This window comes from Camelus ferus, chromosome 1 (genome assembly GCF_009834535.1).
Source record: "Camelus ferus isolate YT-003-E chromosome 1, BCGSAC_Cfer_1.0, whole genome shotgun sequence".
NCBI lineage: Eukaryota > Metazoa > Chordata > Mammalia > Artiodactyla > Camelidae > Camelus > Camelus ferus.
The window spans coordinates 85222887-85250085 of NC_045696.1; the positions used below are offsets into that span (position 1 = coordinate 85222887).

The window sequence follows — 27199 nt, forward strand, 5'->3', positions numbered from 1 at the left end:
GATTTTCTTAGCTTTACCTACAGAGTAATTATTTTGTTTCCTGTTTAATCTTTTACACTCCTTTATAACTACATAATCGGCACAGATCGAAGGAACAAAGATTTCAACAACAGCACTTCTTTAAAACAACATGTATATCTTTAAATCAAAAAGAGCATAACAAAGATGTATGTTCCATAAAAGAGGAAAAAATCGTAAAAGTTCTGGTTATGTTAAAAAAAAAAAAACTATTTTCTGTTCAGTTTCAACGTCTGTTACAGAAGGTTCTGTATTTTTTCCCCTCCACTTTTAGATAAGCGCCGGCAATCATAAGCCTGCCTCGGTAATACTTTTGTAAATGAACTACCACTGCATTCATACTATTAGCCTCTGAACAGATGTCAGAAACGGAAGATTGGCTGCCTCTAGATCAAGTTGCTGTTGCCAACTCTCGCGAGCTTTGTCAGTAACAGTTGATTGTAATGTCAGTGCGGTCCAATTTACAGCCTGGAGCAGCAGCTGCCTACTGCATTTCCCTGAAGTATTGCATGGTTTCCACTCCCTGCAAACTTTATCATCAGTGAGTCGGGTAAGTTGCTCTTAATTTACATCCTCGTGTAGAGATGCAAGTTACTGTGAAGCTCATTCTGTAGGAGGAATGTGAACACTTCACGTGTTTGCTGTGCCCCTTTGCTGCTCTGTTGGGGGCGACAGTCATTGTAAATGGGACAGAGGGAGCAAGGGAGCAGCTACTTGCATCAAATCTTTCTGTTATTCGGGGAACGCAGACTGGGTCCATATAACTGCTAAGGAAATAATGGATTTATTCAACTTTGTATAAAGGAACTTAGCACTTGTGGAATCACTGTGATGTATGTTCCTAATGCAACCCCTGAGGAAAAACATTTTATATGCTGTTTTTTACCCTTAAATGCACTGTTTAGTGAATTTCTCCCTAAAAGAGTAAAAAAGTGGTTTTTGATTCTGTGTTTTTTCTTCTTCTCTTTTTTAAAAGTGGCTTAAAATGAATAGTTCTCTTATTGTCTGGCTTTATACAGTACTTTCTTAATCAGCATTTTGCCATCTGAAACAAACAGTATCAATTGGCAAAGGAAAGGTCTGCTTCTTTTATTTAAAAGGAAAATCTATTTCCTGATTTGATTTATAAACTTTTGTCCCTTTTGCCCTGTTTGTCCTCTTTCTTTTAATATGTGTGTTATTAGCAAAGTATTTTACATTTGCTCTTATTTGTATTATTATAGAAACAATAAACAAATATCGACTTTCTGGTTATCCTTTAATTTTGTAAATCTACTTCTGTTTTGATGATATTAGTTCTTGTTTAACCAGAAGATTAAGCATTGAGTATAAAATATATGAAAAAGTAACCTGAAATATGAACAAAATTATATCATTATTTCTGATTTCTATTTATAATTTTTAAATTTTTAATGAATATATTGCATGATAATAAACTTAATTGGGAGTTATTTTCACTAGTCTGTATAATCCTTTCCATAATATAAACTATCTTATAGCTATGATAAATATATTTCCCTTATATAAATACGTAGTTACTTTAAGGTTAAGCATAAGCTTTTAAAGGGTGGCTTTCATTTTAATGACAATCTTTAGAATTCTCTGTGAACTTGAAATAATGTGGTCTTTTGGATGCAAATTAAATTTCTAACTGGATTTACACAGTTCTGTTTTATTCTCCTAGATTTGTTGCTGTTGTTGCTTGTTTTTAATGTCCTGCTTCTTTAATTGGATGAAAATATTTGGGATCTACTCCACATTTCAGTCTTTAAAATAGAAGCTAACATCTTAGCAAATGGCATCTTATTTACAAATTTCTTGGCAACAATTAATAATATATATTTAAATTGCGTGTTGGCTTCCCTTTAATCCTTTCATGCCATAATCTGCTCATTTTTATCAAAACTGGACTGTCTCAAATGTTAGAGAATGATAATCGAATAGATGTCAAGCAGAGAACAGACTGAACTTTCAAAGAAGACCCAAGATATCTGTCTAATACTAAATGTTCAAATTAATCGCACAGTGAAAAGTTTGTGAATGTTCTTCCTGAATGAGGACAGACACAGACCTGATTCTCATACCTAACATAGTGTCTTCTGTCTGTACACATCCTTTTAGTGCTGATTGGGTATCTGGAGGATCCCTGAAAGACAGTGGTATAGTCTATTTATAAAGAGACTTCCTCACTTCCCCACTTCACTTAGCCTACAACAAAACAAGCTTTTTAGGTTGGTATAAAGGCTTAGTTGTTTTAATTTGATACATTTTAGTTGTGCTTGTTCTGGATCATATTGTCTAGATGGCTCTTTCCCCACCATGTTGTGTCCTTAATTTAACATAGAAATATATATTCTAACTTTTTAAAAGACAGGAAAATTACACTCAGAGAATAATATTGTCAATATTGACTTGACCAACCTTTAAGAAGTCCTTGGCTAGCCAATTATTTTGAACATTTGATTGAGATCCAATTATGAGAAGTACATGGCAAATAAAGAACTCTCTATATCAATAATAGTATTACACCCATATCTTATAGCATAACATTACATATTTTTTAAATCAATTGAGGAATTTCGATACTAATTTCAAAACTGAATTAAAAATAGGAAAAGATAGCAAAAGATAGGAAATGATTTTTTTGCCTTTTTTAATTTTTAAGTTTTTGTTTTATGTTTAGAATATTTTCCCAAAATTGTCCGTAGATTTTGATATCCTAGAGCATTTGATAAACTTGGACCCTGCCGTATTCATTAGCTTTCAGGTTCTTCCATCTTCCTAGCCCCATCATTCATTTTCTTTTGTAATTCCAAACAAAAACTCCTCCCTTTGATCAAATATTAAAGATCATGACAATAAGTTAATTAATCTAAGTTCAGATACTCAGTTGTATTTGGTGTGAAAATTTACTCCATTTTTTGTGACAAGCATGTTTAGTATTCTCAGAGTTTAAACTGTTTATTTAACTGCCAGTGGTCAATTCACACCAGAATTTATAGCAGGAAATAATGAAGTTTTATCTAATATTTTAATTATTAATAAAGATTAAAGATATAGACTAATAACATTTCTTAGTGTTCTTTATTTATCTTTCATTCAATTACTTAATCATGTGATAATATATATTAAAAACATAAAAGCTAAAACTACAGAGCAACGTATTAGACTAGAGAATACCAGATTATGAAAAGACCAATGCAATGCTTACTTAAACAAAGTACTGCACCTAAATATAAAAAGATTAGCCTACACTAGCAATGAGTATGTGAACCTAAGCATATTTTCATATTAAAACCTAGATTTAATAACATGCTATATAACAGTCTCCAAAAGGTAGCACAAAGGTGAGTTGGAATTATATCATAATTCTTGAAATGAACAGAAGCTAACAACGGCTTTTTTGAATGTTACTAATTACATTTTTCACAATTACAAGGTGTAATTACTTGTATTACTAATAACAAGGTGATGACTCATAGATACTATTGCTGAAAAAGTAATATTATTCGTATAAATCATATTATATAACATTAAGTTCTACTCAGCACAAAATATAAATAAAAACATACAAGTAGTTATGTAAATCAAACTAAGTGACATGGGAATGATATCACAACCTTTTAGATATTATAGGACCACTTTTTAACATACACAGTGAAAACTGTTATGTATATTAATTACATACAAAATCAAAATATTTTGGTATTAATTTTATATTTGCTGTGCAAAATATAAATTTCATTAGTAAGTGTCAAGTTTATAGTAACCTTTATATTATTATGATGATTTATTTAATATTTTTAGAAGATAACAAATTACATTTATTGTGATTATAATGATAGTATATAAATAGTGTTAAATATTATATACATCAATAATACGTTTTATTGGTATTAGCACAAATTCAGTTGTATCAAAATTGGGAACACTAATTATGTATAGATATATATGTGTATATATATGCATAAACCTATGGATAGTTATAGAATTGGGTATAGATACAGGCACAGCCATAGACATAGACAGAGACAGAGACAGAAACAGAGGTAGAGGTAGAGATATATCCATAAGTACTGGACACTGAACAAAATAGTGTACACAATGAATTCATTTATTTAGATATTTGGAGGCAATCAGAAAATACTTTTTGATTGCCAGCTATCCTGAGCAGTGAATATGAAGACCCTAAATCTGGGACAATTATCAAGATAGTGCTCTGAAGGCAATCTAAATTTAAAAAAGAAAAAAAAAAACTGATACAAATTCTCAGTGGTGACAGTATTAGCTTCTTGGACAAATAGTTTGTATTTATAATTACAGTATCAAAACATAATAAAATATTTTATACATTTATGGACCTTTGCTATGTGGATGAGAATTAGTATTTGTATTTGACAGTTTTAAGCAGGTTTTCTTTCTTCTTTCAGCTGTATGAAGATGTTAGTTCTTTCAAATTATACCTTCATTACATTTTTCTGTTCCTCTTTGTCACTTAGAGTTTCAGAATCTGATTTAATTTTTTTATTTAAAAGAATCTCAAGTGTGCATTATGACTTTTTAATAAACTCTGATCTCCCCAAATAGTCTCTTTATTTCATCAAATAAATATTATTATATATTATCAAATAATATTTATTTGATGAAATGTCAAATAGTAATGATTGGGTAAGTCTCAAATACTACTTTTGCTTCCCCCCATTTTTCTCAATAATTCTCAGTTTTAGTCCTTTTATTTCACTCATTTTGTCCACTATCAAAATACAGGTAAATCTGACCATGCTAACATGTTTAACCTCCCTAGTTGCACAGATTTTCTCCAATTAACAAATTAACAGACATGCATAGAGTAACCCCTTGAGTGTAAAATTTCTTCTAAGTCAGCTTCTTCTCCCACACATTACTTTCTCAGCCAGTTTCTCCACTGACAATATAATTCAGGTAGGAAAGCCCTTCATGGTTATTTAGTTTCAGAGAAATTGTCTGGTATACATCCATGGCTTTCCCTTTCCAATTTTACCCATAGGCCTTTATAGCGATCGCAAATTTGTTAGTTTTCACAATTTGTAGAATAAATAACAGCTAGTGTATTTTTTTTCCTTAATATTCTGTGAATAGCTTGTCCAAATTCTCTTCTGACCATAGACTGCGATTGTTTAGAGGAAGAAACCACTAAGCAAAAAGGAGCACAGAAAGGATTGTGGAAACAGAAAAAGACAATAATAGAGGATCCTCCAAGGTTCTTAACCTACTTCCCAGTTCTGTCAAGAGCCAGCCAGCCATGATTAGAACTGTATATATTTCAGACAACACATGAGCCTGTATTTCCTGCTCTAACCATGGTAGAAATTTTATCTATTAATATCTATCATAAGTAGACTACCACTTAATGCCATCTTCGGTGGTGCTGTGTGTGGTATACACACATACTTATGCCTGGGACAAACTTCCTCCTTGAAATACTAAATCTTACACAAATTTGAAAATAAATCATTCCAAAGTAAAATAGTTTCTAATTTTCCCTTTCACTTATTTCTTTTCTAAATTGAAAACTGAAATATCTCCAACCATATTCTACTTTATGTAAACCTTCATAGCAATAGCAGATTTATTATTTTTCGTAATTTGTAGGATTAATAAGAACTACTATATTTTAGTTAATTATCATCAATAAAATATAATATCAGACACTGTTAAAACTGCCTGCTTACCTCTTTTTCAGAAACCAATATGCAGAGCGAGGGTACAATCAGATACATCCAGTTTCTCTTGCGGTTTCTTCTGCTCTGGGCCCTTGTTGGGAAGTCACATACTGAAGAAGACACCATAATTACCACCAAGAATGGAAGAGTCAGAGGGATGAACCTGCCAGTTCTTGGTGGCACAGTAACAGCCTTTCTTGGAATCCCCTATGCACAGCCACCTCTTGGCAGACTTCGATTCAGAAAGCCACAGTCCTTGACCAAATGGTCTGATATTTGGAATGCCACAAAGTACGCAAATTCTTGCTGTCAGAAAACAGATCAAAGTTTCCCAGGCTTCCTTGGATCCGAGATGTGGAACCCAAACACTGACCTCAGTGAAGACTGTTTATATCTGAATGTGTGGGTTCCAGCACCTAAACCAAAAAATGCGACTGTAATGGTATGGATCTACGGTGGGAGTTTTCAGACTGGAACATCATCTTTACATGTTTATGATGGCAAGTTTTTGGCGCGGGTTGAAAGAGTTATCGTGGTTTCAATGAACTACAGGGTGGGGGCCCTGGGCTTCTTGGCCTTACCAGGAAATCCTGAAGCACCAGGGAACATGGGCTTATTTGATCAACAGTTGGCACTTCAGTGGGTCCAAAAAAACATAGCAGCCTTTGGTGGAAATCCTAAAAGTGTCACTCTCTTTGGAGAAAGTGCAGGAGCAGCTTCAGTTAGCTTTCATTTACTTTCTCCTAGAAGCCACCCTCTGTTCAGCAGAGCCATCCTGCAAAGTGGATCGTCTAACGCCCCTTGGGCAGTGACATCTCCTTATGAAGCTAGGAACAGAACATTGACCTTAGCTAAGTTTATTGGTTGCTCTAGAGAAAATGAGACTGAGATTATCAAATGTCTTCGAAATAAAGATCCCCAGGATATTCTTCTGAATGAAGTATTTGTTGTTCCCTATGATATGCTCTTGTCAGTAAACTTTGGTCCAACTGTCGATGGTGATTTTCTCACTGACATGCCAGGCACACTACTCCAACTTGGACAGTTCAAAAAAACCCAGATCTTGGTGGGTGTTAATAAAGACGAAGGGACAGCATTTTTAGTATATGGTGCTCCTGGTTTCAGCAAAGATAACAACAGTATTATAAGTAGAAAAGAATTTCAAGAAGGTTTAAAAATATTTTTCCCAGGAGTGAGTGCATTTGGAAAGGAATCAATCCTTTTCCACTACATGGACTGGTTAGATGATCAGAGAGCTGAAAACTACCGTGAAGCCTTGGATGATGTTGTTGGGGATTATAACATTATATGCCCTGCCTTGGAGTTCACCAAAAAGTTCTCAGAAATGGGGAATAATGCCTTCTTCTACTATTTTGAACACCGATCCTCCAAACTCCCTTGGCCAGAATGGATGGGAGTGATGCATGGTTATGAGATTGAATTTGTCTTTGGTTTACCTCTGGAAAGAAGAGTTAATTACACAAAAGCTGAGGAAATTTTGAGTAGATCCATTATGAAACGTTGGGCAAATTTTGCAAAATATGGGTAAGTGCCAATTTTTGTAATTGTTCTCATTGAGTTTTGCTTGTTTTGTTTTGCTGAGCTTTGCCTGGTCTCCAGTATAGACTTCATTAAAGGGACACACACATTTTGATTATTTCTTCTCTTCATAGCTTAAGCTGGTTTTGTTTTTTATTATGTAGTGCATTTCAATTCCTTGCATCAGAGTGCTTAAAAGAAATAATCAAAGAACTCTTATGAAAAATATTTTCTGATTTCATTTCCAAAATACTGCAAAGTACTTTAACAATGTTAGTCAACATTTATATGAAAATAGATGTTTACCTCGAGAACTAAAATTGCAACCATGCTGTTTAACCTGAAAGTTGAGAATGTTCACATGTTTAGGAAAGAGTAGGAATATATCTCTTGTTCTCATGCACTGACGCAGTGGGACATTGGTACCCGATACACAAAGAAGCACATGCCTGCTCAGGAAAATCAAACGACAAATGGTGATAAGGTTGATCCTCAGATTACCCAAAATACAGAGTTGCCATTTTATCATTTTTTTATTCCCTAACACATTTGTTTAGAGCTTTCGTGTAACCTGGGTTGGAAAAGAGCTACAAGGTTCCTCTTGTTTAGCTAAGCTATTTTCTACTTGAGTGGTCCTAAGGGGACATATAATCAGAGACGTTACAAAAGAACATATTCTCCCTTATATGTTGTAAGTATTGTGATGTTCTGTTGTCAATAGGCAGAAGAAAATAATCTCTGAATATATTTTCTATTTTTTTATATTTTATGTGTATATAAAACAAAGTTTTTTTCACTATGCTTCTAACCCCAAATTGAATTTTATGCATTGGAATAATTTGTATCAATGAGAATAACTAAAAAATAGAAATGTGGGCATCTCTTTCTTTAAAAGTGGTTACACAAACTCACAAACTGGTTGATGTGCTAATCCAATCCATCATCTTGTCTTTCATAATTGAAAAGAATGTTGAAAACGATATTGCTTTCTGGTTTTCTTTTCTGTCTTCCATTTGGAATTCATGGTCCTCCATGTTACTGTATGTATGTTTCTACAAAGTACTTGTGTGGTATAATTCTTCTGAAAAATTTTCACACTTATTCGCTGGGTGTAAAGCTAAAATTCTTCCACCTGACATTAATCTTGACATTGATCCTCTGTGATCTTACTGCAACTCAAATCCCCCATACCCAGCTGTTTGGTAGATCAGCTATCTCATTAAGACCAAAGATTCCAAGCTTACACTTCAGAGCCTTGTTCTTGCTCTGTGCTCTGCTTAGAAGGTTTACTTCTCTTTACTACTTCGTTAAGATTTTGACCAACTACATGTTTCATATGGCATATCTTTGATTCCTAGAGCTGTAATTGCCCCAGACCTCTTTTTCACTCTCACAGAAGTCACTGACTGTCACTTGTCTATAGGCTGTCTTTCATTATATTCTGAAACTGGCTTCTTGAGAAAGAAGTTATGGTTTTATTGGATACTCATTAAAGTATTGACATTGGTATATGTCACACTTAACAAATATTTGGTTAATGATTGAATGAGTAAAAGCCAGTATGAGTAAAAAATATTTTTTCAAGATATGAGGGCTATTATATTATTTGCAGCTGTGCAATTTCTTATTCTTATCCCTTCTCAACATCAGCCTAAATTTCTGCTTAAGAAGGATCATCTAATTTCTAGAGCTGTGTTAGAATTACTTATATTTTACTCTGTTCTCTCCCTAAAGGCATAGCCAATCATTTGAATATGTTTTTAATTCTTTCTTGCAATTCTAGAGATTGTCAGTAATTTAAGGGGAAGTATTTCTTAAAATTATTGATGTTTGTAATTTTTAAAGGACTTCATATTTTGCATGTTTAAATCATCAAGGAATTTCTATTTTCTCATGTCACGGTGGAGAACCTGACAACCAGATGTGGTAAATGCAATTTTTATGGCACACAGAGAGCAACAGATCAAAGAAGATAATATTTGACACTTGATAGGATAATGGATTGTTTAATCCTAATCTGCTTCTATGATTAGCATATTTTAATGGGAAATAAATGAAGGTTGACACATTTTAATTATAATGATAAATGCATATAAACAAAGTTATAAACCATAAAGATTAAAGTAAACTTTTCAAAGTAGTTTAGCCATAGCAAGATGTCATTTTAGTTGGTGAGTTTCTTTATACTCCATATTTGCACAGTTGAACAGAGGTAATAAGAGCATGTCATGTATGTTGAGAGTTGACTTGATGGCAAACATAATGTTAATCTCCTGGTGTGCATTGTCTTTTTTCAGAATAGACCTAAGAATAAATATAGACACTTAGAATGATTAAGTAAACTTCATGGAAGCAGGGAGTTTAAGTGTTAGGTTTGGAAATCTACCCACATTTGACCACAAACATGATGTTCTAACTGTGGTTCTCAACCCAGCGCGATTCTTCCTCTTGGTTCCCCTCCACTGCTCTTACCAGGGACGTTTAACAATGTCTGGAGTTATTTGTGTGTCACTGCTGGGAGTTGGGGAGCCACCGAGGCCAGGGATGCTGCTAAACATCTTACAATGCACAGGACAGCCCCCAGCAGCAGCGAATTCTTCATTCCAAATGTCAGTAACGCCAAGATTGAGAAACTGCAGGTTTTTACTGCCACATAACCCCATAATGACACATTGAGAAAATAAAAAAGTAGAACTAAGAGTTGCAATTATCATTCAGTAAAATGAGTTTTCAAGTTCATGGGTCATAAATTGTTTTAATAAATTTTTCTTCTTAAATAATAAGTTTAGTGTATATTGTATTTCTCATTAGGATTAACTTCAAAATAATTTTGAAGTTTTCTTTGTGGTTTTTTTTTTTTTTGGTTAATTGATTGTTTAGTTGTCTCTTATTTAACTTCCAAATATTTGGATAATTACTAGATATCTTGTTGTAGATTTATGATTTAATTTGGTTCTCAGAGGAGACTCTACTCTGTAAGATTTTCCACTTTGAAATATATTGAGAATTATTTTATGACCCAGCATATGATCCATATAGGTGATTATTTTATGTGCTCTTGAAAAGGATGTGTGTTCTTTGATTATTTGGTGCAGTGTATTCTGTAAATTAATTAGTTCATGGTGGCTCAGGTCTTTTACTATTCTTCCTAGTATTTTTGTCTACTTGTTTTAAATACTGAGAAGGGTATTCCACATCTTCAACTATAGTTGTGGTTTTACTTATTTCCCCATTTAGTTCTGCTAATTTGCCTTTTAGTATTTTAAATCTATACTATTAATTTTGTGCACATTTAGGATTATTTATTCTGATTGACTGCTTTATCATTATGAAATCTCTCTCTTTGTCCTGAAGTTGGCTTTGCCTAATATTAAGATAGATACATCAAGTTTCCCATGCTTAAGTTTGAGTAATATATTTTGTTCCATCCTTTTATTACAATCCACCTATATTTTTAAAAAAAATCTTACAGTTGATGTGATTAATCTATTTGACATTTAATGTAATTATCAATATGTTTTGTTTAAATCTACCATCTCGGAATTTTTAAAATTTTTATTGAAGTATGGGTTATTTGCAATGTTGTGTTAGTCTCAGGTGTACAGCAAAGTGATTCAGTTTTATATATATATATATAGTTTTGCCTTTAATTTTTTCCCCCAGGGTTTGCTTTAATGCTAACAATTGTTTCTGTAACTTGTAACTGTCTACTTAGAGTTAATATTGAAGCACTTTGTGCTTTGCAACTGACATTTCCCACTTTCAGAACAATTCATGTTTCCCATTTTCCATTTCACTGGTACAACTCACAGATGTAACAAACAATATAGTTTCATGTATTCTCCAACTTTTTTATATTGTTGTCATATGTTTATACAATGTATAGTATAAAATCCTTCCTACATGTTATTTGCTTTATACAATCAATTATATTAATGCACATTCATAAAAGAAAAGAAAAATAATCTTTTATGTTTACCCGTGTGTATACCATTTCCAATGTTCTTTGCTCTTTCCTGTGGATTCTAGTTTTCATCTGGCAACATTTCCCTTGGTGCTGGAGAACATCCTGTAGGATTTCTCATTGTGCAGGTTGGCTACTTTCAAATTCTCTCACCTTTCTTTTATCTGAAAATACCTTCCTTTATTTGACTTCGATTGAACTATTTTTTTTTCTTTTTTAAAATCACAGGGAGACCTGTCCCATAGATTCTGGTTTCTTCTATATCCCTCAACTCTTATTTCTGTCTTTTAACCTTAGTGTTAGGCTCAAGCTCCCTGCATCCTGGACAACAAAGTGTCCTCACGTGAATAACCACAGTAAACATGGACTCACCTTAAAGTTCCCCTTCTCTCAAACATCATAGACTTGTACTATGTGGTATCCAGTTCTTGAAACATATTGCCTTGGTTTTTCTTGTTTTGTTTTGTTTGTTTTGGTCCAGAAAATAATTGTTTATGGGGGGGAAGTCAATCCAGTTTCAATTACTCCATCATGGATGAAGATGAAAACCCAACCCCTCCCTGCATTTGTGCTTTAAGAGAATCTTAAAAGATCTTGCCAATTTCTAAGATTATATAAAAAACCTTTTTAATTTGACTTCTTGGCAAAAATAAAGAAAACATTATCATATGAAAGCTCTAAATGGTATTCAAATTTGGTATCTTTAGTTGCAGTGTTTGAGATTTCTTCCAAAATTGAAGCCACAGTATAATTTATGCCTTTGCTAATTGGAGTTACCACCTCTATGTACTTTACTTGCTCCTGCTTTTCCCTCAATCCCATCTCTAAAAACGAATTTAAAGCCTTACGCAAAAAGCAGACAGGTCCATATGTGCATCACGTCCAGTATTCTAGGAGACTATGTGTTGAAATACCAATATAACATATATCCATCAATTATTTATCCAGTCAGTAACTTGATGACCAGTAGATTAAATTAGCCAGCCCTTAATGACATATTTTCAGCACTACCCCAGTAATACAGGAAGTTGGTGAAATCAAACTTGATTTGTCAGAGAGATGAGAACAGCTAAAGAAGGAAAATAATCCAAAATGCATTTAGTAGCATAATGTCAGAGAGAGGAGGATCATGGTTCCAGGACCTCTCCAGTTGCCTCTGCTGTTGCAGAGCACCTTTTATTTACTGTATCCTCTCTGGGTGCTACACTCAGAGCTCCCTGAGTGCACAACTTCAAGGGGAGCCATTCACAGTGCAGTCACGCAGTCTCCCCCATCCTAAGTGATAGCCTTGAGGCGTCCAGTGTTCATCTTCTATAGATCCTTTGTATATAACCTTAAGCAAGTTATTTAAAATTCCTTACTGTTTTTCCTTATCTGTAAAGTGGGGCTATAAATATATCTCCCTTACTGACACATTGAAATAAAGTTTAATATCAACAGAAAATTGCATTTCTCATTTTCTTTTAAAATTTTCAATTTTTTTCCCTACCAGGCATAAACTACTTCACTCTATTCTTACCTAAGATTAAACTTGGCTTCCTCCCAAAAATGCACAATTGTTTAATTTCCTGGCTCAACATTAATCAAGCACACTTTCAAATAAATAAAGGTAAACTGCAAAATTGAGGCAATTAATGTGCTTCTGTCTTTTTGGTGAGAATTCATTTATTCAGAGACCCATCTGAACTGGTTAATGTTTCCTAACTCATTTTTTTTTGAGCCAGAAATAAATTATATGACACAAGTCCCTTTTATTATTTCCTGTTTTGATATCATGACACCAATAAGTTACTTAACAAAGTATTTTTAAGTAACTTTACAGCAGTGCACCTGCTGCCATTCTCATGTACTTTATTATTTATTCCCTTACAGTGTAAGGGATTTTATCACAGAAGTAACGCTTTATTAAATAGTAACAAATATACATTACTAAACTTTCAGTCCCTTGGCTCACTGATCTGTAAAAAGGAAATAAGAACAGTTCTTGATATTTGTACTGAAAGTAGGTGAGCTTAAATGAAATGCTAAGCCATAATTTCTTAGTGCACAAGATTTTTTGGAATAATTGGGAGAATGTAAAATAGACATGCCTCTGAGTGCTAAATTGTAAATGCAATCATCAGAAAGTACAGATTTGCCAGGTTTCTAAAGCAATGAACTTTATTGCTGTATTCCAGTAATATAGAGGAAGGGTGTTTCATATGCATTGCTCTAACTTCACTATACTGGTAGGAATGACTTAATAATAATTCATTTTCTAATATTTATAATGCCAAGTTGATTTAATAATATTTGGTGTTAAATAGGTATATTTCGATCGTGTTTATTTATAAATGACACAAGAAATAAAGTGATTGAAATAACATTTCAACCCCACTTATTTTTCAGACAAGTGTATTTTCTTTGTGTGCTCTTTTTTTCCTTCTTCTGGGATCATTTTAAGTTTTCAAAAGGTAATAGAAAAACTGAAGAAAAGTGGAAGAAATGGTAAGTGGAGGGCCACTGCTCCTTCACACTGCAGCTCTGTGTAGGAACCTAGCATGCGTCTGTTCTCATTTTATAGAGTTTGTGCAAATCCTTTCACCAAGAAATTCATTTTCAAATTACACTTGAATTTATTTTTAATCATATTTTTCAACTTAGAATAAGTATTCTAAAACTTAATTACAACACACCTCTTCATAAGTGATGTCTTAAATAAACCAAAAGGGTAGCAGTTAAAGATAGGTTTAAAGTGAACACTGACAAAGCGTGAAGTATATGGATGCTAATATTAGAATGAAAGTTTGCTGAAATGATGACACTATCTAACATTTTCTGATGAGAAGAGTGTGGGCCATGGAAGAAAAGTGAATTGGAGCTAACAGGTGACAGAACAAAGATTAACCAAGACTCCAGACTATTAGCTTCCATTTCCTCCTATCATCCATTCACCAGGCTGCCTTCACCATGAATTATTGAAAGCAGTCATTAAATATGCTTAGGAAATGCATTTGGTTGCAAACTTACAATTTTAACGTGTTAGCATACTGATACCTGCCTGGTTAATGGTACAGAGGTCAGGGCAGAGAACAGACTAAAATTAGACATCCTGACATGCAGAGACAAGTTTAAGTTTGTGAAACACTGTCATCTGGCCATCTAGTCCAATTATCATCAGGCTTATAATTAGATTTCCTGACAGATAATAGTTCATGTGGTTTCCAGATTGAAGAAAAAAGTCCTTACCCTCTGATTCTGTAATTATTTGTGGTACATTATCATAATTAACCTAACTGAAACATTTTGATGACTTTACAAAAGGGTCAGGGTTCAAATCCCCTAGGATTTATTTTATTATTATCATGACAGCATCAATGTTCAATTGCTTCAGATCCTTTCCTCCCACTTAGGAATTAGGTGAGAAATTTGTAAGGACTAAAACAGTAAATGTTAGCTGCAGTGTTCCTATAAATGACCTTAAGTTTAACAAATAGAATATAAATGTAGGTGAAAAAAATACAAGCATTAGTGTAACTTATTTGAAAAGGTAGAATTATGTTATGGGAGAAGTTAAAATGTGAATATGATCACTTGCAAAACCATTTCCCAGTGCAGCAATATTTTACTCTCAGTGACAGTGGAACAAAGAGAAACACCCAGAATCCCCAAAGGGCTACTACATCTATGAAATAACTACAAAACTAAAATATCGTTGGCTAAGTGTTTTGAAATACTCTATCACAGCAAAGAAGGAGAAAACAAATGTTTCTGTAGTATAAGGGTCTCGTTAAAACATGGGAAATCATACTTGTAGGATCCATTTACTTGGAAATAATTTAGTGGGGTTTGTTCTCTGTGTTTTCCCAAAGTTTTCCTTGTATTTGGAAACAAAATTATAACATTCAGTCCACTTGTAAATTTTAAGTTCAATCTCAAATTAGAATTAATCCATCAATTATTTTTGAAAAATCAGAGTCATTTTCAGGACTACGTATATAAATGCAATACTTCAAATACATGTCAGATACAAAATAATAACTTCATATTTCATTCAGTAACAAAATGCAGTAAGCAAAATATGACTTTAAATATTTGGCTGTAGAAAATACTGTATTTTTCTGATTTCCACAATCAAATGTGATTTAAATGTATTTCGTTAGATTGATGAGTTCCCAGAAATTATTCTTGCACCAATTTTCCTTCCCAGTCAATAACACTCAAGATTAGAGTAGTAAAAAGCATGATTCTAGTCTTTTAAGTTTTCTGTGTGTTAATAGCCTGCCTGGACACCTTCACATTAGCATGATAGGTACTATTAACCTGACAGGATAATCTATAGGTTTATTATACCTGAAATGTGAATATTAACTTGTCTCCAGACCTCAGTTATATAAAAGCAAGTAAGTCTATGTCTCATACAAATTAAATTGAATCACTTTAGGTGTATCATTCTCTAAACTTGATATCAAAATAATATTTATTTTATGACTAGAGTTAAATATTGATTACAAAAAATATATCTTATCTGATAAACCACTATAAGCCAATGATACCACAAGTGTTAGAATTTCATGTTTTTCTTAAAAACCATAGTTCCCATCATGCTTTCATTAGTTTGATAATGTTTCTGGAAGTAGAAAAAAATTACATGTTTTATCAAATTCTTTGTAATAGAAATCTACATCTCTTACAGAGTCCTTCCTAACCACACGTTAAAATTTTTTGTATAGATGGGTCATAGATTATGGTGATTTGTTTATTCATTCTTCCATCTAGTCATTCAACAGATATATTTGAAGTCTATATGCACCAAATATTACCTGGGTGATGTCAATACAACAGTAATAAAAAAATATCCAGGGAAAGAAAGAAAAGAACAAAGAGGAAAATGTTGGGGGGGAAAAAATCACAGAGAAAGTTTCTACCTTCAGGGGCCTAATCTAGTAGAATGAGAGAGACAATAAACAGATACATAGTATGTCCCATAGTGATCAGAGCTCTGAGGAAATATTAAGCAGAGTTAGAGGCTTAGAGCATGAAGTGAGTGGAATGTGAGATTATTTGTAGGGTTGTGATGAAAAGCCTCTCACAAAGTTATATTAGAGCCAAGTGACAGAGTGAATCATGTGGCTATCCAGGAGAGAAATACTGTGTGGATATCTTGGGGAAAAAGTGTTCTCAGAAGAGAAAGCAGCAAGGACGTGCCCTAAGACTGAAAGCTTTAGGATGTTGCAGGAACCCCAGGAAAGCTAGTCTATGTGAGGGTTGAGTGGTAGAAAGGAAAGTTAGAGAAGTACAGAGGGTCGAGATGTATAGAATTTGGAGCTTAGATATGTTTTTTAGAATCTACTCTGAGTGGAACTGTAAGCCATGAAATATTTGGGGCAATTGACCCAAACTTTATAAGCATCTCTCTGACTGGGAGGTAAATAAGGGCGAAGCAGAGAGAAGAGCTAGGAGGCTCAGACAGCAATCCAGGTGAGAAATGATGTCATGTTGGATTAGGTATAAATGGAAAGGAATAGTCAGATTCAGGATATACTTTGAAAGAAGCTCTGACAGGGTTTGCTGATAGAGTGTCTGTGGGATATGAGAGGACAAGTGGAGACAAGGATGCCCCAAGGTTTTTGACCTGAGCCATCAGGAGAACAGAGGTGGCATTTTCTGAGATAGGGATGACTGTGGGAGGATGTGGTTGGGAGTGTGTGGTCAAAAGTGCAGTTTAAAACATTTTAAGTTAAAGTGACTGTTTTGTGGACACTTGGGGCAATAAAAGAGCTATTCTGACACTGAAGTCTGAAATTCAAGAGTGAGGTAGAAGCTAGAGATATAAATATGGTATCTAACAACATGAAGATGGCATTTAGAGCCACGAGACAGGATTAGATCACTTACAGAGGCTGTAGACAGAGCAGATGCCTGAGCTCTCCAAGGTTAGATTTGGAGGCGGAAGAGTAAACAGCAGAGAGAATAAGTAGCCAATGATTTGAAAGGGCAACTAGGAGAACAAGATATCTCCCCAAGATCAAGGGAAGAAAGCATTTCAAGGAGAGAGTGAGTATCTGTATCAAATACAGGATAAGTATAATGAAACCTCTATGAAACTATACATAAAGGGTTTGTGGGTTTGGAACTGTGGAGGTTATTGGTGACAAAATTATCTGATATTTCGATGGAATGGTGGGAATGAAAACCTTAATGGAGATTCAAAAGAGAATGGGAGGAGAAGAATCAGAAATTACCATTTGAATCACCTTTTGCAAAGAGCTTTACTTTTAAATGGAACAGGAAAATCGAATCAGGGAAAGTGGGGTCAAGAGAGAGCAGGAGGTTTTTTTGTTTTTACTTTTTTTTTAATGGGAGATATTGCAACATGTTTGTGTGCTGATGGGAATGGTACAATGATTAATGTGGCTAATTTGGTTTTGAGTCAGCATCATACTCATCTCCCTAATTTTATTCATTTATTTATTTATTTTATTTTCAGAAAACAATGCATCTAAATACAATGCAAACACTTTGGTTAGAAATTAGGCTGTCAGTAACTTGGATTTTGCCAAGCACAAACTAAGGTGCTTCAAGAGATGGGAAGCAAAGGGAAAATAAACAAAATCACCACCTGAATATTCTGAACATTAGCAAAAAGCTATCATGAAATACTTCTTTGATTTTATTCCACAGAAAAGGTTGTATTTCATCCTTGGAACCTATGGACTTATGATGTGTCCTCAATTCTAAAAGAATTATTCCTTTATTTTTTAAGACAAGAGACAAATCAGAAGCAGCAGTTTTCTGAGAGCATAAGACCGGAAGCAACAGAGCGGAGAGGTCACAGACTAGCAGCTAGACAGCAGCTGTGGGGATGGGGCAGGGGTGAGGCGGGGGGGGGGGGGATAATAACCTCTGATATGCAAGGTCCTGTGAGTAGTGACAAAATGTTGACCCTGAGACCACAAAACATGTTACATCGTGCCTTCCATGGGTCCTTTAACATTCAGGGAAGTATTATGCAATACCTGTTAGGAAAATTAATTTGTTAAAATAAAATGATCATGGTTATAATCAAAATAACTGAGCCCTTAAGGAATATGCCTCACACATGACCTATAAATAAGAATCATTAGCATATTATGTGGTCTGAATAGTCTTAAGAAGGTACTGACCGAGAAGCCTTTGGCCGAGCAATGTTAAGCCGACAGTATTGTTTGTAGTAATAATAACACCAGTAACAATTTATTGGCTGCTGACATGTGCTGGCTCTCTGCTTAGGGCTTCACTCTCCTTGTGCCAACTCTCTAAGGAAGTATGATCACCATCAGCAGGTGGTGAAGAGGATACTGAGGCTTAAAGAGCTTAAGATGCTCAAAATTCCACAGCTATTAGTAAAAACCAGAGCTCCAATTTGAACCCTGTGGTCTCATGGAGGAATTCAGGTACATCTTTCCTGGGTTTGCTCCTTCTCAATTAGAATTTTTGCGTACCAGTGGGAGAGGGAAAGAACAAATAATTGAATTTTTTTTTTTTTTGCCCTTATTTTCCTTGTCTGTAATAAGGGAGTACTAATATTAATTTCCTGGGTTGTCATGGAAATTGGAGAAACTACATGTAAAATGCCTAACATATTTCCAGATACACTCTACGAGTCAGGTTGACAGATAAAGTACAGGGTAGCCAGTTATATTAGAAGGTCAGCTGAACAGCAAACACTTTTCTTTCTTTCTTTTTTTTTTTTTTTAGTGTAAGCATGTCTCATAAATCTACATGAGGCATACTTATACTAAAAAAAAATTTACTTGTTGTCTAGCTAAAATTCACATTTGGTGTTTTGTCTTGTTTTTGCTAAATCTAGTAACCCTAATTGGAGGTCAGATGGCCTGCAGAGAATGGGAAGAAGCCCCTAGCAGTAAGGTTTAGCAAAAGCTGAGAAAGGTGTTAGAGGGAAGTTCAGTGCAGGGCGCGCAGATTGGTAGGAAGAATGGAAGGAAAGCAGGACACTGAAGTGAGAGCTCCTCTCACAACAGGACCAGGCCAGCAGGGATGGACGGGGCTCTCAAGGGACTTGGCTGCATTTCTAAGATCCCGGCTGTGTTTCCAGGACTGGCTGTCGGCAGCTCTCAGTTTGCATATTTAGTGTTTCCATTGAAAGTTAAGTGACCCAAGGAAAATAAAGATTAACATCATAAGGGCAAAAGCTGATCTAAATATTAACACTTTAGTAGAAATAAGGTTTCCTTCTTTCTTAGCCTAAATCTCTAAAGCTCTGAATATGCATTTGAGCTTATTTTGTTGTTCATTTTTGGATTTTTGTTTTCTTATCTTTTCTACTTTAGAAGAGATAAACTCTGGGAAATGCAAGTTTCATAAAATGTATTTATAAAGACTTTTGAATCGTACTAATGAACTCTGAACTAAAGAATGAGGGGAAAATAACATAAATCAGAAAATATTATTTGTAGATTCTTCAAGCTAATTCTATTTATAACACTAGACTTTGCAATCTCAGATTTCATTTTCAAGTTATTACAAAAAAAACCCCTATTTACCATGTTTTACTTGCCAATCTGAGTTAATAGAAAATGAATTACTCAGACTTTGTAATAAAAGTTTTTTTTTTATACAAAGTAACCTTTGTGGGAGTTAAAGAAACCTAATGATGATAAAAAATAATTAAAATTCAAGGATGTACAAGTCCTAATCTTGTCTTCTCCATCAACTTGATGGAGAAGATATTTTATTAGTACCCAGGCTTATAATAGACTATGTGTAAATTAAGATAGATTTTTTGATCTCCACCTAAATTATAGTAGAGAGCGACATTAGAAGGTTTATATCTTTCTCTAATTAATTACATTCTTTTTTCTACCATTAGTACAATGGAGATCATTTATATGTAATGAAAAAGTAATATTAAAGTGAGAAAATTTATTAACTTTGAAATAGAAATTAAACTTCATCTTTGCAATTGCCCTTTCTTATGTGGAAACTTTTACAGAAAATTTGCTTAAAACATAAATTTATATTCATTGCTGTCAAATGACAAAAATAAAACAGGTAATGGGTTTTGTGTTCTTTATTCAAGGGAAAGCAGCTCTGTGGCAGGGTGGGGGGTGGGGGGGTTGGATACCGTGCCTCACAGGCAGTGGGGCTTTCTTTGATATTTGGGCAAGAGTGAGTTATTGAACTTTAGAAGCAATGAGTTCTGTGGTTGCATCTATGACCTTATTAAGAAAGATTAAATAACAAGGAAATAAGAGTAGAGCCCTGAGTTGATATTTGGCGATTGGCTGACTGAATGTACAGTTGACCCTTGAACAAACACTGGAGTTGGGGGTGCCCACCCTCCTGCAAAGTTGAAAATCCAGTATGATTTACTGTTGGCCCTCTGTAGAGGCAGTTTGACAGCCTCAGGTTCAAACAGTGGAGGATCATGTACTATAGCATTTATTACAGAAAAAAAAATGCATGTAAGTGGACCTGTGCAGCTTATTTTAATTTAATTTCATCTCATTTTCGTAACAAATTGGCTTAGAAGGTATTATCTCTACTAGTTAGATGAAGAGATAGATTGAAATAAATTGGGCAAAGTCAAGCGGCTGGCATGGTTTAAAGTGGGCTTCTGACCCAAGTCTTTCTGATACCAAAGCCCTTTTTTTCCCCACTAGATCATGTTGTCACCTTTCCAATCTAGAGTTTGCTATGTTTACTATTATTTCTTAATCCCCACTGTGTCCAGTGCTTACTCATAATTCTGTGCTTAGGCTGAAACTCCATGCACTAGGAAGGTAACAATGGTTATCCATGTGCCCTACCACCTTGCTGAGGAAATAAGAAGTCTAAATTATCAGATGAATGCCTTCATTTTGCATTTACAAATTAAAATTTTAATGCTGAAAACAGAAATCCAAAAGTAGAGTTTTTGAAGAGCAAATCAAATTAATTTCTTTTGTTCAGTTGAATTTTGTGTTTGTTGGTAGATGTAGATAATTCATTTATCCCTGGAACATCACCATTGTTTATTCATACAAAACCTCTCTTATGTTTAAAATAATTTTCTTACTTTTCCACTTATTCTTTATTCTTAAATTCCCCTCCACTTTTACACCCTTTTGTCAAGCATGTCCGCATGCAGGTGGGGCATCTGTTCATGAATACATAGGTAACTGTGTCTTCACTTCTATTTCAGATTCTTGTCCTTTGGTATTGATCCAGGAAAAAAGGATATGGGGCATGAGAAGGGCCATGTCCCAGGCTTTGGTTGAGCCCCTGGGATGTACCCTGCAAAGTGTGGATCCTTGGCTTCGCACAGGAAATAATTTAAGAGCGAGCTACAGTTAAGAGAAGGTAGATTTATTTAGAGAGTTACATCAAAAAGCAAGACAAAGGCCACGAGGTGTGGGGGTTGGGTGCTCAGATTAGAGTAAAAGTAGGTACACACTCCATAGACAGAGTATGGGCCATCTCTGAATGGGAGAGAGAGAGAGGGCCACTGCAAGGCACCATGTTGTCAGTTTCTATGAGCTCAGTGGCTTCATATGCTAATAGGTGGAAGGACCAGTCTAGCTAGTCTAGGGTAGGGGCTGGGATTCCTAGGAAGTTGGCCATTTCCCACTCTTTGACCTTTTGTGGCTAGCCTGGTGCCTGTGGGCATGTTATTCACCATGTTAATATATTACATTGGGCGTATAGTGAAGCTCAAGATCTGCTAGAAGTCAAATCTCCCACCATCTTGAGCCTCACGTCGTACTGGGGGTTGAATCTTTCACCATTTTGATGTTAATTGCTGTAGCATTCCTTGAATGGCTGTGACCTGCCCACTTCCTGTCTCAGTATTAAATGGAAATTTATTTAGACCTCCACCTGCATGGATAGAATTTTTCTAATTTCACCTCCTGTGTGAGGTATGTAATTGACTCTTCAATGGAGAGATTTAAATCCCTCCACTTTAGAATCATTTGCATTTTGAGCCTTCCATTTTTGAGCCAGATTGTTTCATTTCTCAGGTTGTTACGTTCTGCTAATTAAAATTTAACATTGGTATTGTTTTCATGGCTGATTTTAAAAGTTAAAGATTTACTGTATCTATTTCAGCTATCAGTTGTGCACTGCAGCTTCATTTTTATCATCGTTGTGAAATAAATTTCAGTCAATTTAACTTTATAACTCAAGTAAAATGTAAAAAAAAAAGGATAATTTACTCTACTTCATGTTTTTGTCAGAGTCTTAATGTATTAATCCTGAATCGTATGTTTCTGTTTGTTCAGAAGTTTCCCCTCAGTCTTATCTTCTGATCTTGTCACACTTCGTCCCTTGAGATGAAAGCACCACACCAGCTCTTCATTTAATGGTATACTAAAGAACAATTTTTAAGAAATAAAAGGAAATAGCATGTTGCCTCAAAAACTGCTAAGGAAACCAGTGTCAAATAACATGTTATTAATTTCAAATGGAGGAACTTGGTTGTCCACATGGCCACCAGGGCAGAGCTGATGAACACTTTGCATCCTTACCCTCAATGGCATCGGGGTCTAGTGGTGTTTGTCCCGATTTCACAATTTTGCCTCCGAGTGGAAAGCTGGAAACAAAATAATACACCAAAGGACAAAATGGAAACAAATGTTTTAAAGTGATAAAAGCTATACAGAGTATTCAGTTAATTCCTTAAAAAACATGAGCACACAAGTGAAGGAAGTGTGTGTCCCAGGAATCTGCACCCTTCCAGGGCGCTATATATAGTGCATATCAAGATATTTTATATTGGCATAATCTTCCTGGTAGAGAAAATATGGAAAACTTTCATAAAGATTTTGCCTATGATTTTAAACTTCCTGCTAGAAAATCACAAATTGAACAGAAAAATATTTCCCAGAGCTCATATGGAGTATAACCATCAATAACAAACCTAATTCTCTTTTTATTCCCCAGTTTAATTGAGAAATAATTGACATACATCCCTGTATAAGTTTAAGATGTACAGCATGAGAGTCTGATTCACATGTATTGTGAAATTATTACAGAAGATTTTGTTAACATCCATCATCTCATATAGATACAATAAAAAGAAAAGAAAAAGTTCTCCTGGTAATGAGAACTCTTAGGATCTACACCAGCAACTTTACTGTATATTGTACAGCATCGTCATGTTGTACATTACATCCCTTCTACTTATCTATCGTATAAACAAAAGTTTGTACCTTTTGACCGTTTCCTCCAATCCCTCTTTCCCACCCTCAACCTCTGGTAATCACAAATCTGATCTCTTTTTCTATGAGATTGGTGTGTTTTTGTTTTTGTTTTTAAATTCTATGTATAAGTGAGATCATGCAGTAGTATTTTTCTTTCTGCCTAAATTATTTCATTTAGCATAATGCCTTCAAATTCTGTCCACGTTGTTGCAGATGGTAGAATTTTCTCTTATTTTACGACTGAATATCTATATCTATCTATCTATATCTATATCTATATCTATCTATCTATCTATCTATATATACACATACCACAACTTCTTTATCCATTTATCCATTAATGGATATATATTTTTAAAAACTCAGTAAGCAAGAATATAGCCTACCTAAAACTTACATTTTTGTCTCCAAAATAAATTTCAGCTTCTATAATTACTGTGAAAGTAGAGAATGAATTTAAATCATCTAACACAATGTCTGTCATATAGTAAGCATGATTAAGAATGGCAATTTTTAATGATATTTTTAATAATCTTAACATTAAAAATCCTAAGAATGTGTAGAACTCTAGTGACTACTGTAAAATACTAAAGAAATAAGGGCATTTCCCAATAAATTATGATAATAACATAATTCTTACCTTGATAATACCTTTTTTTGAAGTTTGATAGTGAAGGAAATTTAACTAATGGCCATGCTCTACTAAATATCCTAAAGTCAACTTTTACTATTATAAATTTAATCATAAAAACAATGCCTCTTCTCTTAGATAACTTGTGTACATTATCCTATTATGTACTTTACCTTAGAAGGTACTATAATATGAAAATATGCTACTCTTAGATAATAAAAATGCATAGTAATAGGCGTGAGATTAGTTAGTTACTAATTAATCTAATTAGTAGTTACCTAGCACATTTGTTTTAAGTTACCGATAAACTTATGCTAAATATGAGCAATGAATCTAAATAGTTATGCATATGCAATTATATAGACACATACATAATGCCAAGTAACATATTTCTATGCATCTTGAATGTCAAAAAGAATCTTTAAAATCTACTCATTCATCCCAAATTCTTATTATATAGCAATGAAATGAAAGTGTCCTATATTTAAGTTGTTATGCCACACAAGACACCTACAAATATTGTGATTTGGCAATGGTTTGATGTCTTGACATTAAAGTTAAAAAACTCTCATAAAATGTTTAAATTGAAACCACATGGAAATTGGGTTTAGCTATTTTTTTGTACCTGGACTTCAATATTTTCATTTAGATTGGCTTAATGTTATCCATCCAACCTCCCAAATAGTCTACAGAAAATAAAGGATAAATATTTTGACAATATAGAAAAATGAAAGTTCATGACAGTTTTGTCTTCCACAAGCTAAATACTAAATAATGTATGGACACCCACTAATCACCAAAGGAAATAATTTCATAATATCTTGAGAAATACATATGGATCATCTGCTTTTTAAATATAAAAGGTAAACATAGACTTTGGCTTTCTTAGTGATGAAACTATGTATATAAATTCAAAAGGAATAAGTAACTGTTAAGTGTATCACTCCATAATTGATGACAGTTTTCTCTTTTCCTATATTTCACTTTCTTAACTTACCCACAGGTAGCATTATATTCAACTTTCTTCTGTAGTATATACCTCTATTTTGTAGATATAAATGGAATTCTGGAATATTCACAGCAGTCTGAATGCTTTCAAAATTGGCCTTCTTGAGTTCTAGTAGGAATAAGGTAACCACAATACAGTCATAGCCTTTAAAATTAAATATTTATTTATTAAGTTTACAAAAGAAAACTAAACTTGGTATTTAATTTAAATAGATTTTTCCTAAATACAATCTTTTCACAGTGGATTGATTATGTAGTATTTGTTTATAAAATATCACTGGATATTAGAAATTAAACATACCAAAAGCTACTTTAAAAAATGCAAACTTTTTTCATGGTTTCCTCACAATGTATGCAACTAGTATACAAAGACTAGCTATGTATTTGATGTGTCCAGAAAAATTCCTTGAAATCTATTTTTCATCAGTATTTATGAATTCATAAATGGCATCTGACATTTCTATCACTCCTTTTTCAATAGCTGGTGTCAGAATACTTAACATTATTTAAAATAAGCAAGACTATACGAGGCAGTCAATTTTTCTTAATGAAAGCCAACTCAACAAAACCTATTTGAATCATAAAAATTTAACTATGAGTAAAATACATTTTATTTTAAAAATTCTACTAAAATTTCTCCATTTTGATCTCAATTTTTAAAATGAATATCTTAATGTACTCCTACAGTGATAACTGGTCATTAAAAACAACTGTAACTATTACAAGTGTAATAAAATATTATTATGTTCCAGATAGGGAGAATTTCAATGCTATTTCCTAAGGAAAATTTGGCATTGGACAAATAAGCTTCTAAAAATATTACTTTATTTTAAAACTGTCCTTTACCATGAGAGATTGGAACAAAAACAATTTTTTTAAAGAATCTTGAATGATATCAGAAAGGTAGACAAACATTATAATTCAACTATAGTTTACCTTAATCTACAGGATTTTTACTCTGAACTTACTTTAAAAGAATAGAAAATTTTAATAAATTAATGTGAGAAACCTGATGAAAAAATTTTTTTTGGTTTTCTGTAATATTTACTCCAAAAAATAAGAAAGAAATGAAAATTATATACTATTTGAGTTTCTATTTCCATTCCACCAACCAACAACAAAAAATTAATGACTTCTTTAGGAAAATATGATACATCATAGTTGTTTAAAGTTTTGATAATATTGATAGTTTCTATTCATAGATATAGCATCATTATAATTGTTTCTGTAAGACTGCAGTATTCTAATCAAGCTATTTTTTCTAACTGAGTTTTGCATAATCAACCAACACCATCATGGAAAGCACCCAATTTGGTCATTAAAATAATAAGGACAATATTTTATCCATTTTGGCTACTATTTAGGCAGATTAAAATAAACTATATAATTATTATTATAAAGATGTGATTATACTACTATTCGGGCATCTGGTTTTAGTCCCTTTTTGTTTTATCCAATGTTATAAACATAGGTGATGATTATAAAAAATCAAATGTGTTGCATTAAATTTTAATCTCACATTTCTTATAATACTTTATAATTTCATTCACTGAATAAATATTCATTGAGACCAATTATGAACCAGACACTGTGCTAAATGCTGTGGAGTCAGTAGGAAAGTGACAAGGGAGAACGATTTGGAAACGTGTTGCAGTGGTTCAGGGCAGCAATAATAATGGCCTAGATTAGCAGGGTTATGTTGGGAATTAAAAGACCAGGCAGAAGACGGATTTGAGAGGTTCAGTGGTTATAAGCCATCATGTTTGGTGATTACTTAGTTAGATGCGGAGAATATGTAAGAAGAAAAGGAAATCAAGGAATGTTACCTGATTTTCTGACTTGACTAGCCAGGGTCTTTTACTGACTAGGTACATGTGGAGGCTAGTGTTAAATTGATGAGTTCAGTCCTTCATACATTGAGTTAGTACATATGAGACACCTATGGGGATAGGCTGAGTAGGCACTTGGATATAAATGGTAATCAATCAAATTGTTTGAGATCTCTAGGGTATTTTATATAGGATGATAAGCCGAATAGGCACAGGCTACCTGACAATACCTAATGTTGGATGAAGATAAGGAAAAGGTGCCTATAATTTAGGGTAAGAAGGAGTGACTAGAAAATTAGAAGAAAAAAATGAAAAGAACAAGAAATGTGTGCTGTTTGTAAAGG

General features: G+C 33.7%; 1 protein-coding gene across 1 annotated transcript in view; it reads left to right on the forward strand.

Moving 5' to 3' along the window:
• The first annotated feature begins 386 nt into the window (after positions 1-386).
• The window catches only part of BCHE (butyrylcholinesterase), a 58226-nt gene continuing 31413 nt past the window's right edge, over positions 387-27199 (forward strand). Inside the window, exons 1-2 of the mRNA XM_006183823.2 lie at positions 387-568; positions 5741-7265. Coding sequence (XP_006183885.1) covers positions 5749-7265 — 1517 coding nt within the window. The 5' untranslated portion in view covers positions 387-568; positions 5741-5748. The remainder of the gene's footprint in view (positions 569-5740; positions 7266-27199) is intronic.